Source organism: Athene cunicularia (genome assembly GCF_003259725.1).
Source record: "Athene cunicularia isolate RWA chromosome 7 unlocalized genomic scaffold, athCun1 chr7_part1, whole genome shotgun sequence".
In the NCBI taxonomy this organism is placed as follows: domain Eukaryota; kingdom Metazoa; phylum Chordata; class Aves; order Strigiformes; family Strigidae; genus Athene; species Athene cunicularia.
The window spans coordinates 17599402-17618480 of NW_020799107.1; the positions used below are offsets into that span (position 1 = coordinate 17599402).

General features: G+C 35.7%; 1 protein-coding gene across 8 annotated transcripts in view; it reads left to right on the top strand.

Moving 5' to 3' along the window:
- Nucleotides 1-19079, top strand: part of SCN1A (sodium voltage-gated channel alpha subunit 1) — a 100899-nt gene that overhangs the window by 76666 nt on the left and 5154 nt on the right. For all 8 annotated transcript variants that reach the window (XM_026852637.1, XM_026852642.1, XM_026852644.1 and 5 more), the window contains 3 exons: nt 10375-10656; nt 17690-17743; nt 18079-18216. In XM_026852637.1, coding sequence (XP_026708438.1) covers nt 10375-10656; nt 17690-17743; nt 18079-18216 — 474 coding nt within the window. The remainder of the gene's footprint in view (nt 1-10374; nt 10657-17689; nt 17744-18078; nt 18217-19079) is intronic.

The window sequence follows — 19079 nt, forward strand, 5'->3', positions numbered from 1 at the left end:
TGAATGAGATATGTAATATAGTTTAAATTTTAATTAAAAATGTTAAAGAACAAATAAAGATCAATAACATTTAATTTATGTAACAGAAAGATCAAAAAGTAGGGGTTTTTTACTGCATCTGATGAAATGTAAAGATATTGTTCCCACATCAAATAATTACTCTGTTTTCATGCTTGTGTATATTTACAATATTTACTAGACCTTCTCAAACAAATGCAGCCATGTGATTTATTGCTTGGCAGAAAATTATTATATTTTATCATACAGTAAATTATGTCTTTTCTTCTGTTGTCTTCAAAAGTATTTTATCGTATACTTGATTTCTGGAGAGAAACAGAATCAAAGGTGCTCCAGGAACTCCAGTATTTTGTTAAATCCAACAGTGTAGTTTGCTTCTGATAGACTGCTATGTGAGTAAGAAATGCTTCTGTTGTAATTTAACCAAGTTAAATTTTCTTATAAAAGCTAGGACAGAGCTGCAGAATTATTGAAGTTACAAGGGACCTTCTGAGATTATCTAGTTGAACTTCCCCGTTAACAGTTCTAGCATTCCAAGATATAAACTCACCACTCAGTAACATGATATTTTCCCAGCACAAAGCGTTATAAAAATATTTTGTGCGTTAAGTGTCTGAGGACGTACTTTCCTTTCTGTGCAGATAATATTACCAGAAGCATTCTTCAGTCAGCTGCACTTGTACAGTAACCATTAAGAAAAAATATAAAAGACTGCAACTGGCTTGCTAAGGGAGTAATTTTCTTTTCCTCTGAGATCTTTTATCTCTTGCTTCAATTTTATTTGTTCATTACTGTTCAGGTTAAGATTTAGTTGTACCTTCTTGTCAGGTCTCCGATTATTTCCACCTGCCCATGTTTTCTTTGCATACTCTCCAGCAAATCCAAGTTTTTCTTTACAGTCGCTGCTTTAAATGGTAGTTTTCCCAATACAGTCTTCATTTTACTCAAAAATTGAAAATCTTGTCATAAATACTCAGTGTTTTTAAATTGTTTCACGTGAGGTGCTTCCCATGACAGTTCTAACACCCTGACAAAATGCATTCATTTCTTTCATGAAAAAAACTTTTGTGTTTTTTCTTGATTTAAATAATATGCTAATCTCACTATCATAATTTACTTATGTGTACTTCCTATTTGCTACTTTGTAGAGATCCTGAATTAAGGATAAGCATTAATTTCCTAGAATAAGATTTCAGGTTTATTTTTTCCTTTGTTTCTAACTTTTCCAAACATTTTTCTAAATGTCTTTAATTCTGGACTTACATAATCATAGGTCATGTCATTAAGAATGTACACACACAGCATTAAGGAAAACTGTGTAGCAAAGGTGGCAATGTTCTAGTTCTTTTACTATGCACTTCTTAAAGGGAAAATTCATAAGATACTTCTAACTTTGGTTGGAGGATAGAGAAAAGACAAATCCAGACTCCTCTCAGATGTGCACAGTGATAACAAGAGGCAATGGATGCAAGTTGTGTTATGGGAAATACTTATTTGATATAAGGGGTTTTGGGGAGGTTTGTGGTTTTTTCTTTATGAGTTTTTGATGGAGGCAGTATTTGTTTTTGATTTTGGGTTTTTTGTTGTTGTTTGGGTTGGGTTTTTTTTTTACAGTGAGGTAAATACTGGAACAGTGGAACATAATTAGTGGATTACAGATCACACATTCATACAAACATGGTGCACCTCTCTGATGTTCTGTTTGTGGGAAAAAGTTATGAGAGTTTCTCATAAAAAGTCCATTAAGATAAAATAGAGAGAAGTATTTAATTTAAAATGAGAAGGTTTGAATAAGTTGGATAAATCTATGTTTTTAGAATCACCATAGTTTCTCCCTAGAATTATTATTTGGTCAAGTCAAGTAGGTTGCACTTCCTCTCACAGAAATATTTAATTCCCATCCTCTGTTATCTCTAAAGTCAGTTCATAGTTGATCATCAAGCATACGCAGCATGCTTCTTCACAGTGTAATCATTCCAAGATGCTCAGTGAGAAAAGAGGTAGTTTTAAGGTGTCTAGTTAAAATATGTATTGGCAAGTAAAAGAATTATCATAATCTCTCTCTCTCTTCCTCCTCTCTTTCTCCCTCCCCATTCTGTCCTTATCTGCTAGGTTGCATTGCCAGATATGCTTTATTACTTGTTGGAAAAATATGATGAATTTTCTTTATTATCTTTGAATAATAGTCCCCATCTATATTACTGCTGTGGGAATGTACATATACTTTATCCCTTCAACATAAAGAACTTCTAATACTTATATATCCATACATGACATCCCTCTTTCATCAAACTCCATGGATACACTCAGGCGAGACATGTTGCCTTGTGTGGGAACGTTTTTCCTGTAGAGCATCATCAGTTGTCTTCCTTCATGGGCACCTCCAAATCTCACAATAAGCAACTGTGGCAAAGATCCCAAAGCCTCCACTGAGGATTAGTCTTAATCCTCTGCACTGGACAGTGTTTGTATTGTGTCTGCTGGCCCACAGGTCAGGTACCTCTGTTGCCATTGTGAAAGGAACATTTCCAACTGATGTAGCTTCTCCTAATTTAAGCCACATACCCATTTTCTCCAATCCCACTGCCTTTCTGCTGTGTTACGACTTGTAGAAGGGGCTCCTCTGATTTCAGAGAAAGGCAGTTCTCATCTGTGTTGTACTACCAGGGAGAACAGGAAGCCATTATTAGAGCATTTTTGCTAATATTTGGTCAGAACAAAGGGACTGCCCCAACCATTTTTGTCACGTTTAGCCCCCTGCCACCTTACAAACAAACACTCACAGGTTGCACGCTGGAAGGGACAAGAGAAGTGATGGTGGTGCTTTCAGATGACATTGAAGAAACAAAATGGTCACTGCTTACCAGCAGGGACTGTAAACACACAAACAGAGTGTTTACTATACTACTGGTACAAGATGTTTACATTACATGTGTACTATATCTTGAAAAAATCAGTGATTATTGATAAATTATTTCTCAGTGATTTAAAAAAAAATTATTATTATTTTAGGAAAACAAGTTGCTTCCATGTTTATCATGTTTACTGAGTAAGAAAATAGTACTTTGAATTTGGAAGCTTCAGGGAGTTTTAAAACACTAGAAATTCAGATGAAATTTCTATTTGGCCATTCAAGTGCCAGTCCCTTCAACTTTATAATTTGTTCTAAATTGTTTAGAATGGAAAGGAATTGCACAAAGTCTGATTTTTAGATGTTAGATGTTAGGTTTTAAAAGGGAAAAAAAACGTTTTCTTGTGCATGCATGTTTATACTAATGTATTAGGTGTAAAATATAAGCAGAAATCTTGACTTGATTTTAACAGCTATAATTCACTGTTTCCCAAGTTCAAACCCATCTCCTACAAGGTTAAAAACCTCTGCCTATGAGAAAGAATCAGGCCTAATTTGTTAGAGATTGTTTACACTTTAGTTAGGGATAAACATGATCATTGCTAACCATGATCTTAGTGCTGTCTGTCACAAGATGCTCTCATGATGAAGATGAACTGAAGTAATCATCAGCTGGGCATCTTCCAACTGAAATACTTTAAGGATTTCATAATTTTAGTCTGAATTATTTAAATGCTTAAGATACCCTCTACCCTTAATCTTTGCACAAACCTGAATAATAGCAAACTTCATCACTGCACTGGTGGATGATCTCATAATTGATGAAAATTGTGTTTGCTGCGGATTTTTCTGTTGATTTTGTTTGTTGATTAAGGCTTTATCACCACTGATTATCCTACAGGTCCACGCATTTCCTCTTTTTACTTGACAAATGAAATGAGAAAATTGAAGGAATTGCACATTTCTTAAGGTACTTTTCTTCTAGAAATTTAGTGTTGTGTTTTACATCACACTGCACATCTGCAAGGTTCCAGATTATCTTAATGTATAAAATTTTAGTTGTGAAATGACTAAAACTGCCATTTTATAAACTCAAAGACACCTATGATCTCCAAACTGTGAAAAGTTTACTAAGAGATACTCTGCAGGAATTTCCCCGTTCTTCATGGATACAGTAATGAGATGAATATCAATACTGGGGACTGAGGAGCCGTTCAAGTATTTTTGGGAAAGGTACTTTAAAGAATTCTTGGGAACCTTTTGCTCTATACTGCCTACCTTTGCATTTCTAATTAGCTTTCAAAAGAGTTTGTCAGTAGGGAAATTGATATTTTAGATTTAATTTTGCTATGCAATTAGCAAAATCCAGGGGTTGGGGGGTGGTGGTGGTGGTGGTGGTTTCTTTTTTTTTTTAGTTTGAACTTCTTTGATGTAGGGGTCTTCCTCCCTATCTCATGGACACAAAAGAGCAGAATAGGTGTATATCTCTCTTACATATAGTTTGCATAACAGTTTTTTTGATTGCATTTCATTACATGTAGGAAAGTTCCTATTACATATTTCTGACTTGTCTGATAGGAACATGTGCCTGTACTTCGTGATGGCTAAACTAAAAATGCATAGTGTACATATGATAGATGATCCAGTGATAGTGGAAGAGCTATCAAACTAAGGACATGAAGGAGAGCCATACACTGAATTCAAGCTGCTGGACAGATGATCTCACTGTGTTGGTGCTTGACTTGTGAAGGTCCAGTGGTATGTTAATGCTGCCATAACACAAATAAATCATCTGATGCACTGATTCTCTTCTAGCTGTTGATTCATGAATGCAAAGAGCAAGGAATAATAATTCTCAAGGCAGAGGTTTGTTCCAATGATTCCTTGGCTTGGACTATCAGACAGTGATAATCTTTTTGATTCAGTTATGGGCTTTCTTCATGTTCTCCCTCAGATGCTCTTTTGATCCCCTGACTGGGAAATTTATTCCTTCTGTTTTAAAATCATAGAATCATAGAAGGGTTTGGGTTGGAAGGGACCTTAAAGATCTAGTTCCAACCCCCTGCCATGGGCAGGGACACCTTCCACTAGCCCAGGTTGCTCAAAGCCCCGTCCAACCTGGCCTTGAACACTGCCAGGGAGGGGGCAGCCACAGCTGCTCTGGGAACCTGTGCCAGGGCTTCACCACCCTCACAGGAAAGAATTTCTTCCTTATATCTCATCTAAATCTTTCCTCTTTTCCCTCATCCTATCCCTATACTCCCTGATGAAGAGTCCCTCCCCATCTTTCCTGTAGACCCCTTTAAGTACTGGAAGGCTGCCCTAAGGTCTCCCCAGAGTCTTCTTTTTTTCTAGGCTGAAGAACCCCAACTCTCTCAGCCTGTCCTCACAGAGGAGGTGCTCCAGCCCCCCAGTCATCTTCGTGGCCTCGTCTGGACCTGTCTGAGCAGGTGCATGTCATTCTTCTGTTGGGGGGCCCAGAGCTGGACATACAGTGCTGCAGCTGGGGTCTTACAAGGGAGGAGTAGAGGTGGGCAATCACCTTACTTGACCTGCTGGACATGATTCTTTTGATGCAGCCTGGGATACTGTTTGCTTTCTGAGCTGCAAGCAAATACTGATGTTTCTTGTTAATCAAGAATCATGTAATCATCAATCATGTAAAAACTGAGCTTCTTGTTAATAAACACCTCTAAGTCCTTCTCCTCAGGGCCGCTTTCAATCCATTCTTTGCTCAGCCTGTATTTGTGCTTTGGATTGCCTTGATCCATGTGCAGGAGCTTGCACTTGGCTTTGTTCAATTTCAGGAGGTTTGCATGGGCCCACCTCTCAAGCTTGTCCAGGTCCCTCTGGATGGCATCCCTTCCCTCCAGTGTATCAACCACACCAACAGAGCTTCGTGTCATCAGCAAACTTGCTGAGGGCACATTCAATCTCACTGTCCATGTCACTGACGGAGACATTAAACAGCACTGGTCCCAACACCAGCCCCTGAGGAATGCCACTTGTCCTCTTTTCCACCCTTGCCTCAACTCCTCCACAGTTTAAGAGAGAATACATCTGTTACTTGATACTGACACGTGGTCAAGTCAGTGTAGTTTCAGCATCTTCTAGCCTTCCTTGTGTGATGTCCTCAAAGTTCTTCACTACAATAACATGCTAACATGTTATTATATGCTATTATGCTCACATCTTGTATGTCACCTGAGCCTCCATTCCTGTCCACTCATGGAGTACCTACCTGCTCATTCCAGCAATCTTACCTCTGAACCAATGGCTACTTGCTCATTTCTTCATCTTTCAGTGCAAATGCTCTCTCTGGCAGCTTTGAGTACATCTGGACTTTGGCTGGTTGATCAGGGGAGATTCATGATCTTATGCCAGGTGTTCTTACCTCATATTTGTCATAGCTTACTCTCAAATCCTGCTCAAGGCTGTCTCAGTGTTTCATTTGAGCGAGGAATTAATTTTTCTGTTTTGCTCTAATGTGACATGGTAAGTATGCTATTGTCAGACTCCCTCTGCATGCTGCTGTCCTTGAATAACTGGCTCTTCAGTCTTTGTACTGCTAAGACAGAGATGAATGGCTTTTTGTAACAAGCACTATCTAAAGTCTATACAGTCACTTAAAGAGAAAGAAACTATTAATTTTTTTAGACATGTATTCAAGCCCACAATTTGTTTCTCTTCCTTGGAGTCCCAAAAGGCTTTCTTGGGCTTTCCTAGCTATCAAGAAATTAAGCACAGGAGGAACAGGTCTTATGCTTGTTAGGGTCATATAGCATACATAGAAGATAAGTTTTGATTTAATCCATAAAGGTCCTGGTGAAGTAAAAATTATTTGGCTTTCTGTGCTTGTATATGTGAATCTTACATGATTATACACAGGAGGAAAAAAAAAAAAAAAAAGGTAACAGTTAAATAACCTCTATAGCCTTTGATGGACTCCTTCAAAGGACTCTGAGATGAGATCTGGCACATCAAATCTTTGGGAAACTTTTCCTGTTTAAGCCTAAAATTATGAAGTTGACAACTTCCAAAGTAGAGGTAAATAAAATACTTTGCTATTTTAAGTAGGAAGAATGTTCCATACATAATCCTAGAATCTTCCTCTCCATCCCAAAGATGGTAACTTCTTCCTCATTTGCACCAGGGACAGAGTTTGGAACTTCTTCACAGAAGAAGCAAAAGTTACAGAAAATATTGATAAGTACTACTGAAGATATTTCCTGGTTTGGTTACAGATTTCAGGAGGCCCTGATACATCTATTAGTTAGGTCCAATGTAGGAATTCCTGGAAAGTCTGAAGCTGTTGAGCTGCCAAGATCTATTGAAGCTATTTTGCTGTGGGAACTATAATATATTTATAGCTTACTATGTGTTTCAGGTATGTGTCCCATTCTGTATCAAGGAATAACAGAAAATAGGCTCAAAAGAACAGCCTCTTTTAAAATAAAAAATACATTTAGAATTGCATACATCTGATCTAGATTTGAAGAATAAGTAAGAGAGCTGTAGTTGCCACTTTTAACCCACTATAGAGTCTTTTCAGCAAGACTGACAATTTTTATATGCTAAATTTTTAACTCATTAAGAAATACTAATTTATCTTTTTTTCTGCATTCAGTCCACTTTTCAATTGATTCTCACTTTTTCCTGTCCATTTGCTGTAACTTATGTGCGTAGGTGTCGGGTGTGTGTGTACGGGTGCTATCTTGGATTTATATTGTGTAAGATAATGTCCCGGTTATCCTGATGTACCTCAGATATTCCCAAAGCAAATACCAAAAAGGCACATGGCAAAAACACTGATAAAGCAATTGCCTCCAACTGTGTGTATTGAAGAAATTAAAGACTTCTTCCTAAGGTGGACTTTACAGTCAGTTGAGCATCTGACCAGCATGTAAAAATGCAGTTTTACATTACAAATACGATAGGGCAAAGGCTCAACACTGGTGGGAAAAAAAATCAAAAATCAAACAAAAACAAAACGCAAACAGAAAACAACTTCTAAAAGTTTTAATTTTCTTTTCTTCTTTTCTTAAAAAACCTTCCAGGGGGACTGGATAGCTCAAGGGGTTGGTAATAGGATACAGAGCCTTTCATCTCTAGGTCACCAGTTCGCATCCAGGCCAGGTCAGTAGTGACCAAAAATTGTTACCATTTGATGGGTTTTCAGTGACCTATATGAAATAAGTTGTTGGAACTGTTGTTGGAACAGTTGCTGGAAGTTGTTCACTTCTTATTCAAGAAGATGTGGCTGATGTTTTGGCGGTCTCAGTAGCAAGACCTGTTCACCTAAAGATGCGAGACACCCTGATGGCATTTTGTAGAATTCTTTCTTTCTACAACTAGAATCAATTCATGACTGTTGTAACAATTACTGTAGCTGTTAGTATTCTGCTGCCTGTTCTGGATCTGTGCTGTGGTCCACTGGATCTCAGGGTTCTTAAAAAAGGTAACTGCTACAGGCACTCAAAGTCATACAAAACCATTCTTCATGTGAGCACAGGTAACCCTAATTTATTTAGTTTCAGGACTAAATCCCCATCTTTCTTTCTTGACATCTTTTATTTTCAGGTTTTTCACCAAGATGAAACAGAGGAATTCAATCAGTGTAACACACCCAGAACATCTTTATGGGTGAAGCCAAAAAAAAAAAAAAAAAAAAAAAAAAAAAAAAGTACTAGCTGGCCTAGAATTTCAAAGCAGTGATAGCATAATACACTGCCATAAATCAGGTCAGACTTGGAGTAAATTCCAGAATCATTGAATTCCTAATTTTTATGTTGTTCTCAGTTCCATCAAGCTAAGTAGCAACAGATTTCTTCTCCCCACAGGATAGTAAAAAACCATTTCCCTCACTCCTTTGGAAATGGTTTCTTATGTTCAGAATATTACTGGGACCTTGTTAGACTTTTAAAACACTTTTTTAAATGGTTAGCTTATGCTAACATCACCTAGATACTTCACATTTTCTGTAATAGAAATCTCAAGAAGCAAGCACGCTTCCTTTAAATTTATCACCAAAAATAGAAGCTGCCAAGAAAAGCTAAATTTAAAAAAAATCATAGTTTTATAAAAGATAAGGATAATCCTCACTTACAGATAGGTCCCATTTCTACTGTCTGGCAATGGATGTGGCCCTTAAAATGAGAAGAAAATATGCCCTGAAAATAACATTTCTACCTAAGATTTCTAAACAGGTCCTAATTCCTGGCCATAACAGTTGGGAGGAGGAGGGTGCTGAGTGACGAGTAACGCAACCACAATACTCCGCTTCCAAAGGCCTTCAAGAGGCTGTGAAATACAGGTAGTAAGACTGAGCAGCTCTGAGCTTGCCCAGAATTATGTTGGTAGTGGGGAGGATCCCTCTATGTTGCAGAAAGTAGGGAACAAAGATGGACTAAGACACCTTTAATACACCCCAAGTATCTGCCAATCCCTTCCTGTCTTACTGCAGGAATTGGATTACTGAGAATCAGAGCCCTACTATATATTTTATTTTACCTTTCTGCAAGGTCCTAGAAGTTTTACAGAGAAAAAAAAAGTAAAATTTAAAATAAAACATAACTTGTAAATGAGATCTGGTATTGGATACTTAAGGAGAAATGATCCCTCAGCTATTAGCTAAGCAAGTATCTCAAAAGATTTGATAGCTCTGACAGACACATGTGATTAATTACTGTATATATCAGAAAAATACACTTTTTATCTACATAAATAATTATTGACATCTTACCTGTGAGGGGCCAAGAAGGCAACTGGCCAAAAGTAATTTAAAATACAAAATCAAAACCTGTAAATACGTTCTTGATATATGTCCTTCTTTAGATAAATGAAGGGTATTGCTAACCTAAACTCAATACATGAAACAATAAGACTGGAGCTTGAAATAAATTATGTTGATTCAAGTAGACACATATTGCAAAACTGTCTTGCTTTTCTATACAAAGAAATTAATCTTTGTTATAATCTTGCATGGAATAATGACAATAAATATATGTATTTAATTCCTGCACAATCCTTTAAATGTAGAGCTTAGTTTCTAGATTCATGGCATTTGTGTTTTCAGCTTAAATTTCAAAGCTATGTTGATCAAATGTAAAGGTTGCCATTTTTCTTTTAACATTTTAAAGCTATAATTTGATGCATTTTTATAATTTTATTATGTCTGTATTTATATTTAACACTTTTTTTTTTTTAATATAGAGCACATCACTGTCAAGCTTCATCTTACTACCACCAGGTCTTCTCTTTCATTTTGGTTTTGTGTTTTTTTTAATTATTTTAATTTTCTCACTTATTTTACTTTTGTTACATGTACTAATGTTAAGTTTTTAAAAGAAAAGTGCAATACTACAGTTATTAATGTACTGCTTTAACATTTATAGTATTAGTTTCTGAACAAGCATTTATTAAGCACTGGTAAAACATTATACAAAACTTTATTGCTGTAAATATTCTTACACTCTTTTCTTTTTCCCCCTGTATTTGTGTACTAGGTGGTTGTGAATGCCCTTTTAGGAGCAATTCCATCCATCATGAACGTGCTTCTCGTTTGTCTTATATTCTGGCTAATTTTCAGCATCATGGGAGTAAATCTGTTTGCTGGGAAGTTCTACTACTGTGTTAACACCACAACTGATGAAAGGTTTGAAGTCGACCAAATCAACAATTTTAGTCAGTGCGAGGAACTCATAAAAAACAATCAAAGTGCCCGATGGAAAAACGTGAAAGTAAACTTTGATAATGTAGGATTTGGGTATCTTTCTTTACTTCAAGTAGTAAGTGATCATTCTTTATATACCTCTTACTGTTTATATGTAATAGTGAAAAGGAATTCTAGCAACAAAGACAGAAGAGATATTTACCTGATAATTTTTATCTGTGACTTAGTAATATCACTGCACTGATAATTGATTACTCTTTTCATAGTAAGCAACAAGTAGAGCCTACTAAGATGAATAGAGAATTTTTAGGACATCTGACAGAGCAAGTGCTATTCTTCCTATTTATAGCTCCCTTCATCCTCCAGCCCCTTCTGACTTTAAAAGTGTCTAGAAGCACCTAGGAATGGTATTCAGCTATCTGAATACTTCAAGTTTTACTGTTGTTGAAAAAGAAAATTCTGCATTGATGTGATTAAGTCAGAGAGAAGAATTCCAGGTAGGACATCCCATCTCAGTGGGATGAGAGCTGCCACCAGTGCAGATTTACGTGATCTAAGAAGCAATTTCTCATTTGGAAGAGAAATAAGAAAAGAAAAATATTATATACTATAATCTATGAAATATTTTCCCTGCTATTTCTGTGCATAAGCACCGAGTGGAGTTTAGCAAAACCTGAGAGAATAAAAGAAGGAAGAAAATACATGCAGAAAGATACTGTAAGGTTATGCATTCACCATCAAAAATTGTGTCCTCACAACACTATCTATCTTTGTATTTTGGAGTAGCTAACAACGTGACTGAGCTTTGATCAAGAAAATGTTGGACTCTGACCTACATTGTCTGCATTCAGCAACCTCTGTGGTTTTTTTGAGGTTACTGTCTAATTCTGAAGAATCTTAGTTTTCATTTTTACAGTTTTTAAATAAGTTTCGAGCTTTTATGTTGCCATAAGAAATCTCAATACTACAAATCATTAACATGATGCAACGGTATTGACGTGGTCCCACACAGGGTCTAAATCTATTATCATGAGCATTGTGAACTGCCTCTCCCAGCTCATACAGTGTCTCACCTGTGTGACTGATAACTCTGACAATTTAAATTTCACTATGAGTAATTATTTAGTGTCACATCAGGAAAAAGTAGAGAGGGACCAGCAGTATTAAAGAAATAAACTACTTAATAAAATTTGATTTTATTCATTGAAAAATTGGATTGTAATAGAAAGACTTTAAATATTTCTTTTCTCTGTCTTGTTTTTGAAATCTGCTGGCCTAGGATCCCTCTTGGGGTTGAGTGGGCAGAATGTTTTATTACACATATTCAGGAGAAACAAGACATCAACAAAACTCTTTCCAACTAGTTTGCAAGTCTTTTACCAGTAGTAACCTACTTTATTCTGGGACAGGAATACCACCAGGTACATTTTTTCCTGGCTTTGTGTCCACAGTCACCACCCCTCAGCTACTTGCATATATACTTCAGTGTCCTGGTCATGCATAGCTTATTCCATCTTCTCTTCATTGAGAAAAACAAGTATTTCTTACATGAAGACATAGATTCCTAAACTATTGGATTGTTCTGGAGGCAAATTGGGAGAAATTTGTCAATTGTTCCCATACTTCCAAAGGAAAAAATAACCTAGACCTACCACGGAGGGACCGAGCTCTCATGGGAGGACAAGCCAGCTGTTTTAGCAGTATCTACAATAGAGATTTTGCTGTGATATTAAAAAGCTTGCCTAATGGATGGATTCTTTTTTGTGTGAGTAGAATGTCAGTGACCACACTACTTACTTTTTCTGTATTACTAAAATGCTTATAAAAGCATGAAGAAATTTTTTTGTTTGACATACCAGAAAAAAAATGTCATTGCACAAAACAGACACGTAGCCCTGCATCTTTTACAGTTTGGTAAATAAGCCACTAGTAGTGATTTTGCAGTTATAGAATGATAAAAGCCCTAGCGTAGAGAAAACAAAATATCAGCTTGATTTTAAATGTGCAGAATCTACATTTTTTTCACCTGCATGAACACTTGAAAGGCCACAATTCATAAATGTTTTAGATTCTTACATAACTGTAAGAAACTGAAATTCATAAAGTGATTTTCTGTTTGATATATAAAGTGTTCAGGATGAGAATCTAGAGCAGGATTCTAAAGCCATCATGTTGAGAAGAAATGTGAGAAGAGAATAGGTATGTCATAACCCTAGATTTCCCTACCCTTTCTAATACACTTGTAGTAATAGTAAAGATGAGTAAATACTAAGGTATTATCAATTAGAGGTATCCATTACTATGTCAGAAACAAAGATAAAGCTATTGAAACTTGGCCCAAAATAAGCCTGAAAAGTCTGATGGTTGCGAGTGGATATGCTTTCTGTGCACCCCACATGAACATTAATGGTCTTTTTTTAACATCTTAATGATTAGTTGAAAAGTCTGCCAAAGTAATTTTGTTCTCCGCTTTAACAACCTCAGGCACAGACTTTTGTTTAAGTTGTGATGGACCTGAGAAAATAACCTCATATAGGTCATTGTCATTTTGCTAATGACAAACTCAGTGATAAGTATCAATGCATGAATTTTTTCAGGAAGCTAGAAACTCACTACAGAAAGCTGCCTCTTACAATCCAGTATTATTTCCATTCTCCATTCTACCCTCTGACTCATGCCCTTTGGGCCAGTCAAAGACGAATATTGTAAATCCCTTCAGTTTTTCCGGGCTATAGGTAACACAACATAAATCTATCTTCTGCATTACTGAGGTTTTCAATCTGCAGTGAATACTACTGGAAGTAGTGGCATTTTCATGACAAAAAAAAAAATCCAAATGTAAAGCCAAAAGAACTACAAACCCTGGTACTAAGGACCTTATTATTCTGGGAAAGACACAAATGAGGCCTGTGAACAATTTTTGGTCCAAATTATGAAAAGCCTATTCTGGTAGTATATGGGTCTGTTCATTGCAGAAAAAAACCCAATTTTTTATAAGTAATGTGGAAAAGAAACATAGATATTTCACACATGAATATTCAAAAGGAGTGGGATAATTTCAGAAAGAAATATTCAGGGCTCAAAAAATAGATTGGAAATGTGTGGCAGTAGCTTTTTAAGCAAAAAGAACCGACAAGCTCTTTCTTGAGTATCTTTGGTCGTGAATGTGAATGAATTTCCGGAATGATGGACCTGAGAAAAGAACAGAAATTAATTTTGGTTTGCATATTGTATTTTTTTTCTTTTTTTTGGGGGGGGGGTGTGTGTGCTGTGAAAAAATCTTCAGTGTTGATAGTAATGTTGTAATTCTTTCTGCCCCAAAATACAGGCTGACAATATGGGCCATTGATAGAAACAAGTTTTATAGACTTTGTAGATCAGCAACTATTTTCCAAAATTCTTACATAATTTGAAGTTGGAGTGTAAATATTCATTCCATCAGTCATATAAGTACCCCTTCTCTCAATAAGAATTTTTTTTCTTCTATGATGCAACTTAGCTCATGGTGTCTATGTGAATTTGCAAACTTCTTACCTCATTTCTTGGTCTGAACTTGTTTGAGTATTTCTCTGTCCCTAAAGAAAAACATCAAAGCAGAGACAGATCTGCTGGAGAAATTCCTTTCACAATTTTCATGCATCAATGAGTGAAGAGGAAGAGGTTGGTGTACACAAACAGATGTGGCATCTGCCCTGATAATTTTATGGCTTTATGCCTTTTTAACTTGAACCTAGTGTTTGGATTCTTTGGTAAGTAAATCTCCCGGAGGCCTGCTTTTATCCTGCTGGTAAGCATACATCCTGCTTACTGGGATAAAATGTGGCAAACTAGTGGCTCTTAGCACAGTGTTATATTATTCTGCTGTTACTGATACAAATAAGAAAACACATCTTGTGAAATGAAGGGTAAAAAAATCAGAAGCTGAATTCTAGGGCTGTAAGATTAGGATGGCTTCAAAGTTCCAGCAGGTTAGTATTTTAAAAGCGAGATGCTATCGTATCTCCAAAAGGGACTGTGAATCTTGCTGGTGGTTATTTTTGGTTAGAACGTGGAGTGGTGAAACTCCAGCATTACTTATAACTTCATTAAAAAATATTAATCAGGGAAAAAAGTCTACATATTTTATCAATAGTAAAGTAGATTGGGGGAATTTTTGTTTTGTTGGCTTTTCTAACTACATTTGTGTCTGCATTTGAATATATGTCTTTCAAACTTTCTTGGAGAAAAAAAAATATTTGGAAAAGATGCTGATTTCTGTTACTCTGCAATGAATTAATTACTCCTGATTTAGTGTCACTGAAAATCTATAATATATTTTTATATTTTACTATACAAAAAGGAAACTGAGAATTTGATCTGTCAGTCATATTTCTGTGTTATTTTCTATTCAGTATGCACAAACACCCAAATAATACCTTATTTCTGTAAAGAAAATGTGTTGAAGATATATTTAAGCTTAACATAAGCAGGCCTAAGCTTCTACTGAATGCAGTAGAAATAACTCTTTCACTAAATATGATGCCTTGACAGTGAACCTCCAGTTCCATTATTTGCTATTGTTCAGGCAACATATTTAAAAATTACAAGTTCTCCTGCTGAACTGACATTTCTTTGAGAATTAAGAATCCGTTTTCTAACAGCTAAGTTCTCAACTAGTGTAAATGGTTTTGCATAATGATGATTATATTCACCCATTCCTACTGATCTTCAGGAGGGATTTAGAATGAAACAAGTATGATAAGGGAACATATTATTAAACTTACTTAATTTTAATTAGATTTTGGGATTGTATTTTTCTTCATTTCTTCAATAATGGTAATATCTTATGGTTTTGTGAAATGCACTGTGGAAAATACAAATTTTACTTTAGATACTATATTTTGAACTGCAAGATAGTAATATGCTATATTTTTCCAGTCCTACACTCTTTTCAAGTTGCCTTTTTAATCATAATAATAAGCATACAACAGCTCAGTTCTTCAGCTCTTTTCCATAGCACTAGCTGAAAGGTACTGTCTGTATATAATGGAGTACTTTAGTGATGATAGTGAAGCTTAGTGTTTTAAAATTAGTCTATTTTTCTCCCATTCACTCTAGTTAGTCTAGGCTACACCAATAAATTTACAAATAACAGTAATTCCACTTTGCCTGGAGTGATATGCAAGGATCATCATGTGTCTGAATCTGAGGCAACAGCACACACTTTGCAGAAGAGCCGGTCCATCATCTGCATCATCTTTATAATGTAGAAGTATGTTCATGATTTGCATTTAGTGTTTCAGGTTGAAGTGCTGATTTCAACTTAAGTTATGACATTCCAAAAAGTGCAAATAATGTACCAAGACAGAAACAAAAGTAGTGCCTGTAAGACATGAACTAATCATCCTGCTCTGTTTAGACCTTGTAAGACCTCAGCTGAAATACTGAGTTGCCATTTCAAGAGATGAACAAGTGGAAGAGAGCTCAGGGGAAAATAATGAGAATGATCAGAGTTCTGGAAAACAAGATTTACGTGGAAAGACTGAAGGAACAGTTATCACAGCCTAAAGAAGAAAGCCAGCAACAACCGGTTTGCAAATAAGCAAAAGGTGCTGCACAAAGGATGAGTACTCTGTTCTCCGGATGTGTAATGTTCATGACAAGCCACAGTCTTAAATGGCAACAGAAGGGTTTTGATATTATGAAACAATAATGACAAATGCTGGAATAAGTAGTTTTTATAAGGTTGTGGAGAATCCATCATTAAAAGTCTTTGAGAACAGGTTAAACAGATATTAGGAATTATATAAATAAAGCTGATCCTACCTCTTCTAATCTCTTGCAGTCCAAATATTCCACAAGGACTTTATTCAGCTGAGACTTCTACTTGTTTCAGGTTTACTGTTGATTTATTGGTCCTCTGATACTGCATTTTGATTTCATCATCGTACTGTAAGTTGCCTGAACTTCGTATTTTCTGTGATGGCCCCATGATGTCAAAGTTTTTTGCATACTGGATTTGTATCTCAGGATAATCATGCTCTTTTTAGTGTTCCACTGTTTCAAAAGTGTAAGGGGCCTTTTTTCCCTTAAGAAAATAATTCCTTCACATTTTAAGTTCACTTCAGGACCATGCCAGATGCACTGTATGCTGCATAAGCAAAGCCTTTTTGAAACCTCCACTGGAAATGAAAACTCAAGATGATGGGAGATACAGCAATCACCATAGATGAAGAGTGTTCCACTCCCAGCTTGTTTGTGTGACTGGTCTCTATGGCAAGCAATATGAAGGAAATAATGATCTGCAGCCTTGTTTAGCAAAATTATAATAGGGACTAAATGACAGAGACCTATCACACTTTTTTTTTTTTTTTTTTTTTTCTACTTGGAGATGTTGTCTAGTCAAAAGAGAACTAATTGCTACAACAGAAAAAATTACTTTCTGTTTTGATCATTCAGATGAAGAAATCTACACCTCCCTGCCAAATATTTACAGATTTGGGGCAGAAGAAATAACTACAGAAGTTCACTAAACGTTGCCACATATGAGTCATACTAAGTCTTCAATGCACATAAAACACATCTTCTTACCAGTTCATCTCAGAACATACATGAGGGATCTAGCCTCTGTAAAACAGAATACAATATATTGAAAATAGGAATACCAAATCAGGTAAAGTCTTTCAAAGTAGAGAAACTAGAGAAAAATCAAAATTTTTGTTGATACGAAAGTACCTTTTCTGAGCTGATCAAATTTTTGGTTCCCTTTGGTTGCCACCTTTCTGACCGATTTGAGAGAGGGACTACACATCAGTCTTCATTGGTGGCAACTCAGTTACATAAAGCTATTTCTCAGCTGTACATAGCCTTTGCAGTTGACATGATTTGATGAACATTTAGTCCACTAAAACAATATTGCATTCTATCATTTGTGATAATTAATTAGAAATAAGATCATTATACTCAGTGCTTAAAATGTTTATATAGAGACAAAATAGGGGGATACACAGCAGTGTATCCAATGAGCATCTGTGAAGAAAGCCAAGAGACAAAATTATCTAGAAATCTCATGTTATGCTAATTATTCCTGGTGCTGTGCTCAGTTGCTGGAAATAATTATACGAATTGTCTTCAAGTTCTATGCTTAAACAGGTGTGTACTGTTTACAGGCTACATTTAAAGGCTGGATGGATATTATGTATGCAGCTATTGACTCAAGAGATGTAAGTACAATATTTTAAATTATCTTTTTTTTTTTGAGGTCTGTCTATCAACAAGTTTGTATTTATATATCTTTCAAAATAAATTAATATCCATACAATAGAATGAAACAAAATTAAATTAACTAATATAAGAATCTTGGTAACAAACTGGAAAACTGCCAGATGCTGGCAGTAATAGATGGAATGGATAAAATACATTGACATAAGTGACAGGAGTATTGTCCAAACACAAAATATTAAGGATATTTTAACCAAGGTTGCCACTTGTTCAGTTGAAATTTTCACATGAAATCTTAGGAATTATATTTCACTTTTTTTTTTTTTTCCCCCCTTAGGTATTAGATCAACCCAAGTATGAAGACAACTTGTACATGTATTTGTATTTTGTCATCTTTATCATTTTTGGGTCTTTTTTTACCCTGAACCTGTTCATTGGTGTCATTATTGATAACTTCAATCAGCAAAAAAAGAAGATAAGTATTGTTTCATTTATCTTCTAAAGATATTCTAAAATACTGTAATTTTGCAGGTGCATAATATATGGAATGTTCACCCAAGGTCTGTTTAAAATTGAAAAAGGTGACATATACTAGAATATAAAATCTTACCAAGATGTAGTATGCATTAACTTCATAAGATTTTACATTGTAGTGAATGGGAGAGACCCTGTTGCTTTCAATGTCCAATTTAGTCTTCCTCAAGTCATCTGCTCTTCCATGCCTAAACCTGATTAAATCTCTTTACACAATCAAACCCCTGATTTAGACCTCTACACTAAAGCACTCATAATTTCTTGATTTTTTTCTTCTTGATTTGTAGTGATTTTATCAGCACACACAAAAAAAATCCTACCTGGTTACGAAAAAAACCCATTAATGCTGTTTTAATGATCCCAAGTATTTGTGGTACTGAATGACCTGAAACTGTACAGAACAGCAGTGGTTTGTAACTATCTCAGGGCCTTTTTTTATTGTTTCATAGTGCAGATGTAAATAATCACAATGGCATAGATGGTCTGAGAATCATCATCATTAAAATTATTTTCTGTAAATAGATAAGGTAATGAAAGCTAAAGGGCAAAAAGCAGCTATGAATACCTTACTGGATGTCAGCACTTTGGGTTTATGTTACTAATGAGAGAAGTCAAGTAATATTTTTGGAAGCTGTAAATGCTAGAGGCCTTGTTGTGGTTTAACCCCAACCAGCAACTAAGCACCACACAGTCACTTGCTCACTCCCCTCACCCAGTGAGATAGGGAAGAGAATTGGAAAGAAAAATTAAAACTCGTGGGTTAAGATAAAGACAGTTTAATGGGACAGAAAAGGAAGGGGAAAT